Here is a 17066-nt window from a genome sequence, read left to right on the forward strand (position 1 = left end):
AAGAGGTAAGCTCTTGGGATTCCTTCGCTAAAGACACCTGATGGTACGCTGACCTCAGATCGATCAAAGAAAACCATTTAGCGTCGCCTATGTTAGCCAGAAGCTCGTGGATTCTTGGTAGCGGGTGACAGTCAACGATAATGTTCTTATTTAATGAGCGTAAATCCGCACATAATCTAATTTCCCCTGTCTTTTTGCGGGCGACTACAATTGGTGCGACCCATTGAGAAGAATTGATGGGGGAAATGATACCGAATGCCAATGTAGAAGTAAAAGGTTAATAACTAATTGAAATCATACACATCTAAACATTACCAAATGTGTCGGTTTTTAAAATGAGGATATGCAATTTAAACAAACAAGTAGATTAAAGTTTTAAATACGACTGTAACGTTGTAAATATGCTGATTCCGAAATGAAAAGCGTGCGTATCGCTGTGATACGCGGTGCACAACCCTGTGATTAACTGTTGAAAGCGTGCGTGTCGCTGAAGTAACACAATGGTTAAATGTCAACTCAACAATAACGTGCGTATCGTTGATGATGACACGCAATGAATAAATGTAGATCCAACAATAACGTGCGTATCGTTGAGAATGACACGCGATGTGTTTAAACAAAATTAAATGAATAAATCTGAAAGGAGTTGTAAGTCGAAAGCGTGCGTGCCGCTGGAGTGACACGCAATGTTTTCGATCACAACGTGCGTATCGCTGAAGATGCGCTCATCAAAGAAACACTTTCAAACAACACAGTACCTTGTCGTGTCTTCAGTCTTCACCGATACCTCAATAAAGTTGTTGAATGAAGAAACATCCAATGAGGTTGATCGAGTAGAAGATGATTGTAACCGCCCAATAGGAGTCGCTGAAAGAAGAAATTTAGAAAGGCAACTCCGCTGATTGGAAAAGCGGTAGCTTCATCCGACCAATGACATTACTCGAAATTGACGAGGTGCTGAATCCGGAAAAGATCAGCGTGGGTGGGGTGGAGTCTCCCGATCGTCGCCAAAATATGTAATAAATGAAGAGGAAGCAGTAGGTTCCGGTAAGGAAGTTTATTCTTTAAGATGATGACTCCACCCGTCATGGACGTCTGGTCTCCGTGAAGCCGGTGGTTACAATGGCAAACGGAAAGACTCAGCCGTCCATGCGCGAGGGAAGCAATTTGAAACACAACACGGTATACACGGGCCGTGGCTCGTGGATACATATTTCGAAAGTAAATAACACTAGTCTCAGGCTTTGGCTCGTGAGGTGGACAGGAGTCGGACCCAAGAGCCAAACCCACGTGAAAGCGGCAACGCGAGCAAAGCCCACCATTACACTTACGTGGGCTATATGGAGTTAATATTGCTTATAAAACTTTTCAGCAGGAATCTAATTTGGATGTGTACTGTGCATAGTGTATCACTGTTGTACCACTCTAAGGTGGTTGAATTGCTGCTTTTAAATGTGGTGGCCACCTTGGAAGAGTGCAACAATGATATATTAAGGACAGTGCCTTTCCAAGATGTTTGCTTGGTTTAGACGCAGTGGGCTTAAGAGATGTGGCCAACTTCAGATGAAATGAGGCAAGAGGTGCAGCCCAGTAGCTTTGTAGAGGAGCTTTTGGATGTACTTAAAATGAAAATGAAAAAAACAAAAATAAATAGGAGAATGAAAGACATGAAATGGAACCGCAAATAGGAGAATATTGAAAACTGGTCCACAAACCCTGGCTTCAAAGTCATTCTCAGGCGTACGTACATTTTTTTTCATGCAAAAAATGTCATCACTCAGAGGACAATGGAGACAATTGCTGAAGTGGACTGATCCACTGCCCCTCTATGGTTGGATTTGTATCTGTGTATTTTTATGAATTCTTTTGATTAAAAGTGCCTGGTAAAAAGATAATGCTATTGGTCCAGATCTAAAAAATAACGTAGTACACACATACACCTCAGTACTACAAATATCTACACTATCACATTTGGTAAAACAATCTACAATCCCTCCTAAGGAAATCTTCCAAGAATTGTTACAGTGTAGATTTTCTTTCCCTAAGGTTTATGAAAGAGTAAAGCAACACCAAATCCTTTGGCTAATTTAGTAATGTATGAAATTCCATGCAACAAAATACTTGTGTACATTCTTGATGAAGATCGCCTTTATGGCCTAATGGCTTTAACATTTGCTTTTCGTAATAAATAGGTCAGGCCCGTTTCCTGATAAATAGATACAGCCCAGCACATCTTATATTACCTTTCCCAATGATCCAGCTGGCCTACACCCTCGACCATTGGCATGCCACCATATTCAACTCTGGTTTACCGTACTGAGTATAAACCTTCCAACCAGGCACGCCATGCAAAACGAGCACGCTCTTTCAGTGGGAGCACAACATTCTGCTCAAACAAAGGCTTGTAGTGGAGGTGATCAGCATAAGGCCATGCAAGACCTTACATAGGAAAAAACTGGATAAACGGCTGTACTCAGAAATATTCCTCACAATTTCGAGAATGCTCTTTTATTTTCGAATTGTTTTACTGTGCAAAAATGACTGTTGCATGAAGACAATAAAGAAAAATTGGCCAGCTTTACATGTTAGTTTAAAAAAAAAAATAGGAGTATTTACAGACTTCAGGTAACACTTACAGGCACATGCATTAATGTTGGCATTTGCGATTCCTTAATTGCGATTTTTAAGGAATCGCAATTAAGGAATCGCAAAAGCCTATGCATGTAGAAGTTGCTTAAAAATAGCGATTTCTAAACATTCCTTAATTGTGACTTGCAAATTGCGAATCGCAAGTTAGAAATACCTCCCCATTTATTCCTATGGGCCTAAAGGCCCATAGGATTGAATGGGAAGACATTCTCAATTTGCGATTCTCAATTAGAGAATCGCAAATTGAGAATGCAATTTCAAGGGTGCCAGGGTGTCAAAAGGACACCCTGTTGCACCCCTTAAATTGATCTGTGCACATAAGTTGCGCACACACATGCCCTGAGGGCATGTGTGTGCGCAACGTGAAACTCTAAAAAAATACACAATAGTGCATTTTTCAAAGTTTTTGCTAATTACCATGAAGTTCAACTTTATGGTAATTTGCTACTCCTATTAGCGAAATCACAATTTTTTTTACTTTGATGTATTGCATTTAAGGATTCTCAATTTGAGAATCCTTAAATGCAATCGCAATTTAAGGAATCTCAATTTAGAGATTCCTTAAATTGCGATTTTTGTAAAAATACCGGTCGCAAAGGGGCAGACTCTGAGAATCTGCCCGTTTGCGACCGGTTTTTAGCTTGATGCATGTGGCTGTTCGTGAAAGAAAAAAAATTCTACCTGAATTGATGCAAAGACGATTTATGCAAATTATTTCTGTGTAATCATTGCCTGAATAATTCACCGCTTGGTATACTTTGCTATAATTTTAATTAGTTTCCAATTTTATTTTTTAGGGAGTTGGTTTGTCAGTTCATGGGGATTTTAGAGTCGCAACAGAGAAGACACTTTTTGCAATGCCGGAGACCGCAATAGGTAAGTTCATATTTTAATGTGTGAATTATACAGCATTTTTTTATTAATAAAGCATTTTGGAGTATATCTATTTTGACTGAAATGCATGTATCAATTGTCATCATTTCTTTCTTTCATTACCATCTATCTGTTCTTATCTTAAGGGTATTGATTAGTCAGATTCGGACAGAATGGAGAATGCACCCCCTTTTTTAAAATTGGCAGAGGAATTAGGCAAGGGTGTGTTCTCGCCCCCTTGTTGTTCTCCCTTTTTATAAACCAGGTCGACCAGTCCCTACAAGAATCTTTTGCTGATGCCCCCATGATTAATGGTAAACAAATACCTGTCCTCTTATATGCGGACGACGCGGTCCTGATTTCCAGGACCGCGAATGGGCTCCAAAAGCTAATTGACAAATTAAATATTTTTATCAAGGGCAGAAAGCTTAAAATTAACAAGGGTAAGACTATGACCATGATCTGTGGAAAGAAATTAAAGAAAAGTAAATCATTCTTCCTTGATGGGGATAAACTTGAGTCTGTGCAACACTTCTGTTATTTAGGCATTACTTTCTCAGGGGATGGGAGATGGGTAAACGAGCAATCCTGTGTAGGCATGAAGATGACTAGAAATACAAACTGTATTTTTAGATTCGCTTCCAAGCTGGGGGGGCGCAGAATAAGAGAGATGATCTCCATCTATAATTCCAGGTGCATGTCCTCTGCTCTATACGGAGCAGGGATATGGGGATATAACTCGCAGATTGCCCTATCCATTCAGCAGGAAGAGAACAAGTACCTTAAACGCTTATTATGCCTCCCTGCTTCAGCATCAAACGAGATCACCCATAGGGAGCTGGGCATACATCATGCCACAGATTTGATTGCACTACGTCCCCTTTCCCTCTGGCGATCCATTTGGGCTAAAGATGAAACCAAGTTTACTCAGGAAGTAATTTTAGACTGTATTAAATTGGATCAGCACTCAAAAATCCCTTGGCTAAAACACATTTTCCATTGGTACAATACCCTTTTCGGTCAGGATATTTTCAAAGATATCCCAACAGAATTAGTTTTAACGAAGCGTGACCTCAAAACCACCTATATGGATCATGCAAAAGGGATTAGAATGAAGGGGTATGCTACACAAAGTACATTCAAACTGTACCTGGAATATAATCTAAGCACAGGATTCCCATCTTATCTTACATTTGTCAATATTAACTCCCATCGCTTCGTTCTGGCACGCCTTAGGCTGGGCATAGTTCACCATTTGGTGGCTTTCCCTACTGTAAAAAAGTCCGGGTCATGCCCGTGCCCATGCGACGGGAAATCTAAACAGAGTATCTGCCACTTTTTACTATTTTGTAATTTTTATACTGGTTTTAGAAAGTTTTATTTAAAGCAATTATTATTAGAATACAGTACGCGTAATATAAGAGCTGCAATGCAACTGTTGTTTGACCTGTCGTCCCTGAATGTGTGTTACCGTGTAGCCATCTATGTTCTTAAATGCATCGGGCACAGGAAATCAATCATTATATGATCCCCGTTGGTAAAGACACCTATTGATCAACTGTGAGCTACTGTTAAACCACATGCATTTCTCTTATACATGAACTTTGGTTATTATGTACTTTATATTTATCTTGTATCCAGGTAATGATTGTCCCCCGGCTCTGTACCCTTTTGGACTAACGCCTTTTTAAAATTTCTTGTATACAAATTGCTGCTAAAATATGTAAGAGATTATATAGACATTGCACTTTAGTCATACCCTTGCATATTTTGCACATACTATTGCACTTTATGCCCAGCGTAGGCCTTTCTCTGTTTTGTACTACCTCACTTGGCATGTTTTGCACTAAATTTCTAAATTGCTGCTAAATACAATGTTCAATTTTTGCATATTTTGTACATACTATTGCACTTTATGCCCAGCATAGGCCTTTTTGTTTAGTACCATTCCACTTGGCATGCTTTGCACCAAACTTTTAAATTGCTGCTACATATAGTGATCAATTTCTACTGTGTTATATATTGCAGGTTTTAACTTGATTGGCTTGGATATCAATGTAATTGTTTTTAGAAAAAGTTTCATTATTCTTTCCCCTTTTACAAATGTGACCCAACTGCATTTATGAATGTTGCTATATGGTTGTACTTGTACAAACCGAATAAAGCATTTTGAAACAAAACGATTAGTTAAAGCCATCCCAGAACTGGGCAAAGGAGTGTTGTAGTTCACAAAAGATAATGATGATTCAATATGTAAATTAAAAAATCTGGCTGTCTGAGTAACTATCAGGAAAAGTTACTTCACTATCTAGTAGTAATAGACAAATTGCATAATTTTAGGTATTTTCTATTTTTCGAACACATTAATACTCCGATTATAGTAAGAATTATTTGCCTGTAAGTGTTATATTTCTAGCCACCTTCAATTAGGTAAGTTTGGTTAACAGCTGTGGTTCCTTACTGAGGCTTGCATTCTGGAAATCAGTAACACAAAACACTGGTTCACGAGGTTCTCATTTTGCAACCGTTTTTTAAATCCTTGGATAACCCATATAACAAGTATTGCACTGAAGGCTATATATATATATATATCCAGCCATGACCTTCAAAAAGAAATTGTAAAAAGCAAGTAGGGAAACCACTTTATTTATATCAACAAATGAATGTCAAAAATTCAGATAAATGTAAAATCACTGAAGTTACTGCTCAAAAAGTGGTCAATTGGAGCACAAGTGACGGAAGAACTTTACACAGCCAGATACCAAGACCTTTCTTCCTTGTGCACATGACCTTCAATGGGAATTTCACATCCCTGATTAGTCCCCCACCCCTTTATTTTATGAGTCCTGAATTGGCTGTTTTCACTCACATATTAACTTTTCCCACCTTGTCACATGTGCAATCCTTGAATCCAAGAAAGCCTGTGTCTCAAGCCTAATTGAGACTTCAGAGTTCATCAAGCTTAAAGAAAAGCTGTCCATTCTACAATGTCTTGATCTTTTGACTTTCTATCACATACCTGGAAGATAAACTGCAAATGTTCTTCACTAGCATTGGGTCTAGCAATGACTTCTTGTTGTTGAGACCTAAAACCTCCTTAATCACAGTGAATCTGGCTTCCTGAGATGCCACTGATATTGGTTGATAAAATCCGACCTGGAGGCCTACTTCTTTCCGAATCTTTATCTGCTTTTGAAACAATTCGCTCTATTCTTGAAGAAGCTGAGAGTTGCTGCTGGAAACATTGTGTAGAGATTTGGATTCTTATTATCCATACCCCTTCTCAAAATTGAACCTTCCTCATCCTTACCCCTACTGTGTAACTTAAGGCTCCATACTGTCCCCCTCTTTTTCAAAACCTGTCAAATCCTGGTTGGTCTGATTTATCAGGTGTTTCAACTTCGCTATCATGCATACTAACGGTATCCAGCTTGCCACAAAGTTGGAGAAAGAGTTTAATGACTCCACCTTCATCACCGTTCAAACCATCTACACCTGGATAAAGCATGGGTGATTGACTAAAGCACAGAGATTCACGAGTCTGACTGTCCCTCATCTTTTCTAGTCTCCTCCATTTTTTTAGCCTCTTAGCCTGTTTGGGTGAACCCCCATTCCTGTTTAAGTCTGTTAGAAGCCATAGTGCCGTATCCATACAGTCTTCATCCCTTTTCTTCCAGCCAAAATTATAGGCCCTTATTACGATGGCGGTTGGTCGGACAGCTGACCGGCAACATATTGGGCAGGTGACCGTCCGACAATAAGTCGGCAGTCCCACTTTCCCTATTAGAATAAGACTGCAGTGCAGGTGGTCGTAAAGTGCCTGTTTCCACAGCGGCTTGGGCTGCGTCGCAGGAAAAGAGCTGCAGCACAAGTCGCAGTAGGAAAAGGCACGTTGTGCACTTCCATGCACTGTTTGCCAGGTACATGGTGCATGGATCTTTGAGGGGTCATTGCATGTGCCCCCAGAGCCACTGAACAGTAGGCTGTGAGGGAAGGGGGCCCTGCTTGAGGCCCCTAAGTCCCTTTCCGTCTGCCTTTTCTTCTCAATGGGACCGCCATGAAAAGGCAGTCGGAAAGGGTCATCCTAATTTCTACGGCAGGTTCTGCGCAGGCACCACCTCCATTGTAGGGATAGGAGTCCGACCGCTGCCCCGACTGGATCTTGGATCCTACCGGAGGTGGCTGTTCTAGCCCCAACCTCTTTTCTCCGATCACTGGTATTGTAAACTGGCGGTCAGACTGATGCCCAGGATGTTGGGCAGACTGCCACCGATGGCTTGTAAGTGGCAGTTCCCTCCCCCCCCCCCCATCATGATGACCCCCTAAGTGTCTCTCATGAGATCGATTGCTTATTTCTGCCTAGACTATGGCAGTGTCCTCCATGGCAAGCTCCCATCATGATCTGCTAAAAAACTCAACACTATTAAAGATACATCACCTGAATACTTTTTTTATCTTAAACTAGTGCTCCCTATTTTATATGTGAAATATCTGGCCTGCTTGTTTCAACAAATGCTTTAAAATGTAGTGGCAGTACATGGCCCTAATATCCAGTCAAATTCACCTCATCGCCTCCAAGATATGAAATCCAAGACTGGGTAAAGGAGATTTACTGTCATTTTTCTTGAGCTCTGGAAACTACATCAAAGGTACAGAGACATATTATTTTGTTCTGGAATTATTTACAGTTCCTCTGGGATTAATAGCACTTTTTTGCAGTAAGATCACATTATTGTCTGCTTTCCATCTCTACAATATAATCTGTTTCGTCATATTCCACAGATCCAACTTCTTTTTTCGACCCTTCTCTTATCTTGGAACTTGCATACCCTGAAGCAATTTCTCATTAAAAAATACATACATACTCCCTAAGTCTAATTTTAAACCTTGGGACAGCCTCTTGATCTCATTCGTTTGGGCACGTAAGAGAAGCAGAGTGAATCACGAGACCCTCAAAAGAGATATGGTGACAGGAAGCCTTGACCTCCCTGGCCTGGAGATCTTTTATATTGCATCCCAGCTACAGCATAGAAACTTCTGTACGATAATACAGATACCACACCCATACAAGTCTATCTCATGATGGGCAGAGCTTTACGTGCCGCCGCCCCACCCATAGTGTTCATGGTGACATGAGCATGGGAAACTATCACAAAATACTGACACTCCCACCATATACCTGAATGTTACGGTTGTGATTGCTGAACATTGGCTAACATAGAGCATGTGATGTCTTTGGCCCGATGGAGAGGTGGGAGATGTCAGACTTTGGGAGATTTACACCCTTTCGACTCACTCCTCACATTTGAGATAGTATATGAGAGGTTTGACCTAGACAGAAATGAATTACTGAAATATGGCAAAATCAGAAATGCAATGCGTGAGGTATGGACGGACTTTCCTGACACACCCAGAAATTAAACCACAGTGGAGGTCATATTAGAAGAGACCCTGGTCGACACCTGGTGTCCTGCTTATACCAGGCAATGAAAACTGACAGAAAGCCGTCCACACTGTTCGCCCTAACCAAATGGTACAAGGACTTCCCAGAACCCATCTTTGACAGAGAATGGGAAAAGCCTTTTCTGTGGTCCATGGTATTTTTAGTAATGCCAGGTTCAACTTGAGTCATTTCCACTTTTTGCACCACAGTTACTACAGCCTGTCAAGACTAGAACGAATCTGTTCTACTAGATCTTTGCCAGACCCAGATATGGTGAAGAAATAGGAAGGAAAGTTCATACACATAACCAGGGCTTGCAGGAATCTTACAGATTACTGCCGAGAGGTACAGTATGACAAATGACGTCAATAAGACTGGAAAAGTAGTTATGGCGATTTTTGTGAGGGGTTATTACTAATTCTTAAAAACGCAAGACTCAATACAGATATGTGGGAATGGCTCTTTTTCTGGATAAATGTAGTTTTGAGATACATTGGATCTCCCCCTGCACTCTTATCATGGCATCCTGGGTATGGGATGTTTCAGAATGTGCAAGAGAGGTTTGTGGGTCTATTTTATGGTCTGGTGGCCTGCCCTAATCTTCAAATGTGGGTCACTTTATTAGCTACCTGATTTGCTAATGGAGGCCACTTTTATTTTGGTGGCTGAGCCAATGTTCTGTGCCAGTCCAACCCTGAAGAGATCAGTGTTTCTTAGGGCACATACTGCGTCCAGATTGCTAATAGTGGTTCTTGTGTGCCTTACCTCTGTGCCACATCCGCCACACTGCGTTTTACAGATGTAGATCATGTTTCTATCATTGAATGGTCTTGAGGGACAATATATTGGTTAGGAAAATGGGTTTCATTCACCTTTTCTCCTAAGGGTAACTAGAAAAAAATACCCGGTTCTTGGGTGCATTACCTAAAAATAAATGCATTCTGGGCACGCAAGGTCGTAGGAAATCTGCTTTACAGAGGCGCTCCCAAACATTGAGTGGATTGGGACAGTGTTAACTTTAAAGTCTATAAGGCAATGCGTCCCTCGTGATAAGCTCAAATTCATAAGCTCAAAGATCATAATTTCAAAATACAGTAAAAAAAAGGACTGACTCAAAAATGAAGATTAAGCTTAGAATTTAGAAAACAACATGAAGGTTTGTTACAGATTCTAAGTACAATACAGAAAAAGTACATTCAAATGTAGCTGTAAATTCATTGTGTTAAAGAGAAAGCTGTAAATTCATTGAGTTAAAGAGAAATCGTTTGCGATGAAGGAGATCAAATAAACAATAATATAGTAATCAGATAATCAGACAAATGCTAAGTCTCAAATGTGCAAACAAAATCTGTAAGACAATGGACAGGTTCCATCGATTCTCAGGAAACCTCTCGAAAGAGTTCAGGCTCACCCCCAAAATTAAGGTTTTAAATACAGTTTTCTTGCATAGAAATTACTAAGAACGGCAAAGTCAGCTTGGTGTCATCATTGCTCCAATAAATTAAATATTCACAATTTAAAATGTCACATAACCCTATCACGTTAGTACGAACCCACAACATAAATATTGATTCTGACCGAATGTCATCCAGAGGTGTCAGAACAAAGTAGCTGCATAAACAACAGTGAACCATTGCAAATGAATGTAGTACTTCAAACAAGCGGCAGAACCTTGACATATTTGGCAACATATTTTCTTCTAGCAGGCTCTTCAAGAACAGTGTCATTCAGAAATAAACAATCCACATCTTGATGGACGTAGTGTCAAGTGTGAAATATAAACACAGAATGAACATCATGATACGGCATCCCTTTTTACCAAGATGGTTTTCAGGTCTAACTGAATTCACAACTTAATAATATATGCATATGGTTTGTGTGCCTTTTGGACTGACCTATTTTAAATATTCTGTTGTCTTACCTTTAAACAATCCTAGGAGAGGGTCGATCTTTTTTAGGAGAAATATTAAAGATGTACTGTTTTGTTTGAGAGCTTCGTTCTTCTGCCTGTTCTCTCCTGTGCATCCCTAGACTAAAACGTGAGACTGTGCATTCTCTTTTCTGTCCCCACACTCGCTACCTGTAACCTTGCATTCTTTCACTAAATACTTTAGCTTTAGGAAAGGTCTCAAAATGTTGCTCTTTATGCAGGCATACCCTTCCTCTTAACGCTGCCTAGTAATTCCCCCACAGCGGCATGATATCAATGGAGAAAGAGAGATTAATACAATTAAAATGCAAAATAACAAACAGACTTTTTTTTCTGGAAGAAAAATACTTTATTATAGATGTTTATGATTTGTACTTAAAACACTGATTCTTTTAATCTTATATTATGAAGCACACAGTCCAAGTAAACAAAATCAGGCTAGTTAAATACGTACCTATATGATTTACAATTCCATTTCAGGATTACCAGTTGATAAAAAGTATTTACTTTCAGTGACTCTTTTGCAATCTTTTGGCTGGCCTTACAGCAATGCAGTGATACCCTTATGATGATCCACAATTAGTGCAAAAATGACTGGACAATGAGATTAATATTTTAGCATGATTACACTGAGCACATGTGCTAAGTTTTCTGCAACTGCAAACAAAACAGGTGATGGACAGAATGTAGATCAATGTCACACATTCACCCCAGTCCAAAGATCCGGGCCCAAATCCATAGTTTTTTTGCACTCCACACCACCCCGGGTTAGACAATGGCGATATGCAAATCAGCTCTCACCCTGTGCCCCATGGGAACAGTCCAGTCCGAACTACAAAAGCCATGTCCTTCCCAGAACGGAATCAAGCATCCGAGGACCGGACCGGTTTCGAGGTAACACCTCTCATCAGCCCGGCTAGCTTGACTCCAGTGGTGTGGAGTGCCTGGGACCCACGTCTGGGCATCCCCAGCGCACTTAGGGCGGAACATGCAAAAACAACAGGTGATGGACCGAATGTGGATCAATGTCACACACTCACCCCAGTCCAAAGATCTGGGCCCAAATCCATCGTTTTTTTTTGCACTCCACACCACCCTGGGTTAGACAATGGCGATATGCAAATCAGCTCTGACCCTGTGCCCCATGGGAACAGTCCAGTCCGAACTACAAAAGCCATATCCTTCCCAGAATGGAATCAAGCATCCGAGGACCGGACCGGTTTCGAGGTAACACCTCTCATCAGCCCGGCTAGCTTGACTCCAGTGGTGTGGAGTGCCTGGGACCCACGTCTGGGCATCCCCAGCGCACTTAGGGCGGAACATGCAAAAACAACAGGTGATGGACCGAATGTGGATCAATGTCACACACTCACCCCAGTCCAAAGACCTGGGCCCAAATCCATCGTTTTTTTTTTTTTTGCACTCCACACCACCCTGGGTTAGACAATGGCGATATGCAAATCAGCTCTGACCCTGTGCCCCATGGGAACAGTCCAGTCCGAACTACAAAAGCCATGTCCTTCCCAGAACGGAATCAAGCATCCGAGGACCGGACCGGTTTCGAGGTAACACCTCTCATCAGCCCGGCTAGCTTGACTCCAGTGGTGTGGAGTGCCTGGGACCTACGTCTGGGCATCCCCAGCGCACTTAGGGCGGAACATGCAAAAACAACAGGTGATGGACCGAATGAGGATCAATGTCACACACTCACCCCAGTCCAAAGATCTGGGCCCAAATCCATCGTTTTTTTTGCACTCCACACCACCCTGGGTTAGACAATGGCGATATGCAAATCAGCTCTGACCCTGTGCCCCATGGGAACAGTCCAGTCCGAACTACAAAAGCCATGTCCTTCCCAGAACGGAATCAAGCATCTGAGGACCGGACCGGTTTCGAGGTAACACCTCTCATCAGCCCGGCTAGCTTGACTCCAGTGGTGTGGAGTGCCTGGGACCCACGTCTGGGCATCCCCAGCGCACTTAGGGCGGAACATGCAAAAACAACAGGTGATGGACCGAATGTGGATCAATGTCACACACTCACCCCAGTGAGGCACAGTCAGCTTACCAGATAGCTAATGCTAGTGGGAACATACCTTATCTGGAAATCAAGGAAATCATTCTTGACCATTTGGGCCTAGATGCTGAGGCTTATAGGGTCTGGTTCCGCAAGGAAAAAGGGGTACCTGGATAAAACCCTAAGACTTTTTTTATTTTAGGTTAAAAATTGCAGCTGACAAATGGTTAAGGCCCACCACTAGCAGTAAGGAAGAAATTATGACTCGGATATACTTGGAGCAGTTCATGGAGGTGTAACCTTATGGGACACAAAGATGGCTTGAACAGCATTCTGGACTCACTGCTGAACAGGCCATAGAGATGGCTGCAAACTACTCACGGGCCCAACCCCGAATGCTGCCTTGGGACGACGAGAAAAATACCAAGAGTAGTACCCAAAGTAAAATAGACAAGAAGCCAAAGCCAGTAGTGAAACCCAAACCTACGAGACCAGAGCTCTTTCTGCCAAAGGGCCCACAATGTTTCGAATGTGGGGAGTGTTGCCATATCGCCCGTATGTCCCAGAAGAAAACCAGCGGAAGAGCCTATGGAGGTCGGGTATATCCCGAAAGCTGTGATGTATACAGCAGAAATGGGCCCCTCTTTCTATGTATGTGTGAAGGTGAACGAAAAACTAGTAAAGGCCTTATTAGATTTGGGGTGCAAACAATCTGTCATACAGAAGGGTCTAATTCTCCCTCACCAAAATATCCCTGAATCTGTAGTACACATTAGATGCGTACACTGGGATGTTAAACCCTACCCACTGGCACTAGTAACTATTTATCCAGCGGGCAGGGCTCCCTGTACAATAAGGGTGGGGTGGTGGAGTCCCTACCAGAAGATCTCATAATAGGGGTAGATAATCCTGATTTTCTGTCCCTGTTCTGAACTGGGCCCAGGAATGTAGGGAGGGAACAAAGAGCACCACGCCTAGCCCTGATCACAACAGAACCTTGGGTGTCAGACAAAAGCTTTCGTTTCGCTCAAGCTAACAACTCCCCCTTCTTCAATGCTTGGGAATCAGCACATACGAATCTAAACAAAAGATCTTCTTCATATCCCCGATTCGTGATCAAGAACGATCTTTTATTTCGGGAGGGACGGGCAGAAGAACCGATGCAGCTACTTGTGCTCCAAGCCTTTCGTGAACAAATATTATCCTATGCCCATGCTCATATCACAGCACAGAATTTCTTGAGACTGTGCTACTGGCCTGGCATTTATAAGGATACCCAGGCCTACTGCCAGACGTGTGACATATGTCAAAAAAAGAACTTGCAACGCCCCCCAGCCGTACCTCTACAACCTATGCCAATAATTGGAAACCCCTTTGAGAGGATTGGTATGGATATCATCGGCCCCCTGCCACAGACGTCTGAGGGTAACCTTTATGCCATAGTGCTCGTGGACTATGCCACTCGCTTCCCGGAGGCCTTTCCACTCAGAGATGTTACCACCACGAGCATAGCGGAGAAATTGCTGGAGCTGTTCTCAAGGGTGGGTTTTCCCAAAGAGATCCTGACGGATCAGGGGACCCCCTTCGTCTCTCGGTTAATGAAGGCGGTCTGTCGAATCCTGGACTTACGACACATTTGAACATTAGTTAACCACCCCCAAACTGACGGCTTGGTGGAGCGGCACCACCGGTCCTTAAAACCACGCTCAAGAAGATGCTGACTGTGGAAGACAAAAACTGGGACCGCCTCCTGCCACTGGCTCTGTATGTTTTGCGAGCCCAAGTACAAAGCAACTATAGGATTACTTTATGGAAGACAACCGCGTTCCCTGCTAGAAATTACCAAGGATACATGGAAAAAAGAGGAAGAAAACTAGTACCGGTCCCTTCTGGAGTATACACATCAACTAAGGTCCAGACTGAGTAAGTTAAGAGACTTAGCATATTAGCATCTTGAGAAAAGCAGGGAAAAACAGAAGAAATGCAATGATAAAGGGAAAAAATGGAGAAGGCTGACATTGGGTGATTGGGTGTTGGTACTCTTACCCTCATCCACTCGAAAATTTCAGAGCGAATGGTTAGGACCATATCAGGTGGTAGAGACCATAGGCAACACAACTTATCGGTACAGATTTCACCATCTAAGAACCAATGTTATCATATCAACCTTTTAAAAGAATGGTTGGAACCTTTACCGAAGCCGACCCACTATGTCTTGCCAATGTCCACTGGTCAAACCACACTCACCCAACTCCCGATCAATGAAGACCTCATGGATGAAATGAAGAAGGAACTCCACTATACTATATCCGTATTCAGATATATTTTCAGACTCTCCCGGGGGAACCTCCCTAGCCGAACACTGCATTGAAACCGCGGAGGGGAAAATCGTGAAACAAAAACCCTACAGGATACCAGCTGCGAGAAGAAAGCACATAAGAAAAGAGGTGTATGAAATGCTTCGCCTTCGGGTCATTCGCCCATCCAAAAGTAATTGGTCGTCACCCATCGTGATGGTTCTAAAACCAGATGGAACCACGCGGTTTTGCATGGACTTCCGCTCGTTGAATGCAATATCCTCTTGTGATGCCTACCCGATTTCTAGAGTCGATGAGCTGGTTGAACGTTTGGGAGATGCTCGATTTATTACCACCTTTGATTTAACGAAAGGCTATTGGCAGGTGCCCCTTCGGGAAGAAGACAAGAAAAAACAGCATTCTCAACAGAGGAAGACCTCTTCAAGTTCAACGTTCTCCCATTTGGCCTTCACAGGCCCCTGCCACTTTTCAGTGGCTTATGAATACTATCCTTCAGCCCTATTTGTCGTTCTGTTCAGTGTATTTGGGCGACATAGTTGTTTTCAGTAAGACCTGGACAGAACACCTGAAACATCTGGATACGATCTTGCAGGCGTTAAAACAAGCCGGATTACATGTTAACGCCAAGAAGTCCAGAGCAACCTTCCACAGGGTTAATTACCTGGGGTATGTCCTGGGAGACGGAGTAATCGCCCCACAAGGAGAAAAAGTTAAGGCGATAGGCGACACTCCCTTTCCCTCAAACAAACGGGATCTCCAAGCTTTTCTAGGACTTATCGGTTAGTACCGGAGGTTCATACCCAACTTTGCAGAGATGGCAGCCCCATTGACAGACCTTCTGAAAAAGGACAGCAAACAAACGCACTTACGACACCCAGCGAAAGAAGTAGAAAAATCTTTTCAAAAACTGAAGAATACCATTACCACCAACCCTGTGTTAATATCTCCATACTTTGATAAAACATTCTTCCTGTCCACCGATGCCTCTGACTCAGGGTTGGGTGCAGTGCTATCACAGCCAGGGGATGATGGATTAGAACACCTCGTCCTTTTCCTCAGTAGGAAGTTATTCCCCAGAGAGTGCCTAGGATAGAGCGCGAATGTTTAGCAATCAGGTGGGCTGTGGACAAGTTAAGATATTACCTATAGGGGCGGCCCTTTATACTGTTTACAGATCACTTCCCCCTTAAGTGGATGTATAGGAATAAGACTCAAAACCCCTTGGGTACTCCGATGGTTTTTATTTCTGCAACCCTTCAAATTTGTGGTACAACACCGTAAGGGTAGTGACAAAGGTAACGCCGATTTCCTGCCTCGGGCATATTCCCTTCCCAATTGGGAGGAACAAGGGGGGTGGTGTGTGAACGGGTGAGCCTGCAGACCCCCCAAGATATCCCCGATAGGGAGTGGTGGACAGCGGTGCCTCCGTTATTACCTTGTCCCTCTTCCCAACAGGATGACTGAAACTGGGAAAGCACGCCCCTACAAACAGCTACGGAGGAAGAGAACGCGGCCGTCACCTTTAATTGGGCGTTTCAGTTCGAAGAAGGAGCACCGCCCTCAGTAAACATCAGTGAGCCACCATTGGCTAAAAGGGAGGTAGTACAGTTGTCGGTGTGCACGGACACCGGAGAGAGTTCTGGAGGAGTTTTGGTAGCGTTTTCAGAAGAGCGAAGAGTACGAGAGGAGGAAGACCGGAGCGAAAGGAGAAAGCAGAGTGTTGGAGAGGTTGCAGCAGAGCCAGGAGGCCAATGACCCTATGTTCTGCGGAGCCACGTTCCAGGAAGAGCGTGGCTGCTCAAAGTACGGCAGAAAGTCTCGGGTTGGGTGGGGAGGC

General features: G+C 42.9%; 1 protein-coding gene across 1 annotated transcript in view; it reads left to right on the top strand.

Annotated features, from left to right (window-relative positions):
* The window catches only part of HIBCH (3-hydroxyisobutyryl-CoA hydrolase), a 1142718-nt gene that overhangs the window by 684343 nt on the left and 441309 nt on the right, over nt 1-17066 (top strand). Inside the window, exon 7 of the mRNA XM_086955371.1 lies at nt 3447-3525. Coding sequence (XP_086811497.1) covers nt 3447-3525 — 79 coding nt within the window. The remainder of the gene's footprint in view (nt 1-3446; nt 3526-17066) is intronic.

This window comes from Lissotriton vulgaris, chromosome 2_1, assembly GCF_964263255.1.
Source record: "Lissotriton vulgaris chromosome 2_1, aLisVul1.2, whole genome shotgun sequence".
Classification (NCBI taxonomy): domain Eukaryota; kingdom Metazoa; phylum Chordata; class Amphibia; order Caudata; family Salamandridae; genus Lissotriton; species Lissotriton vulgaris.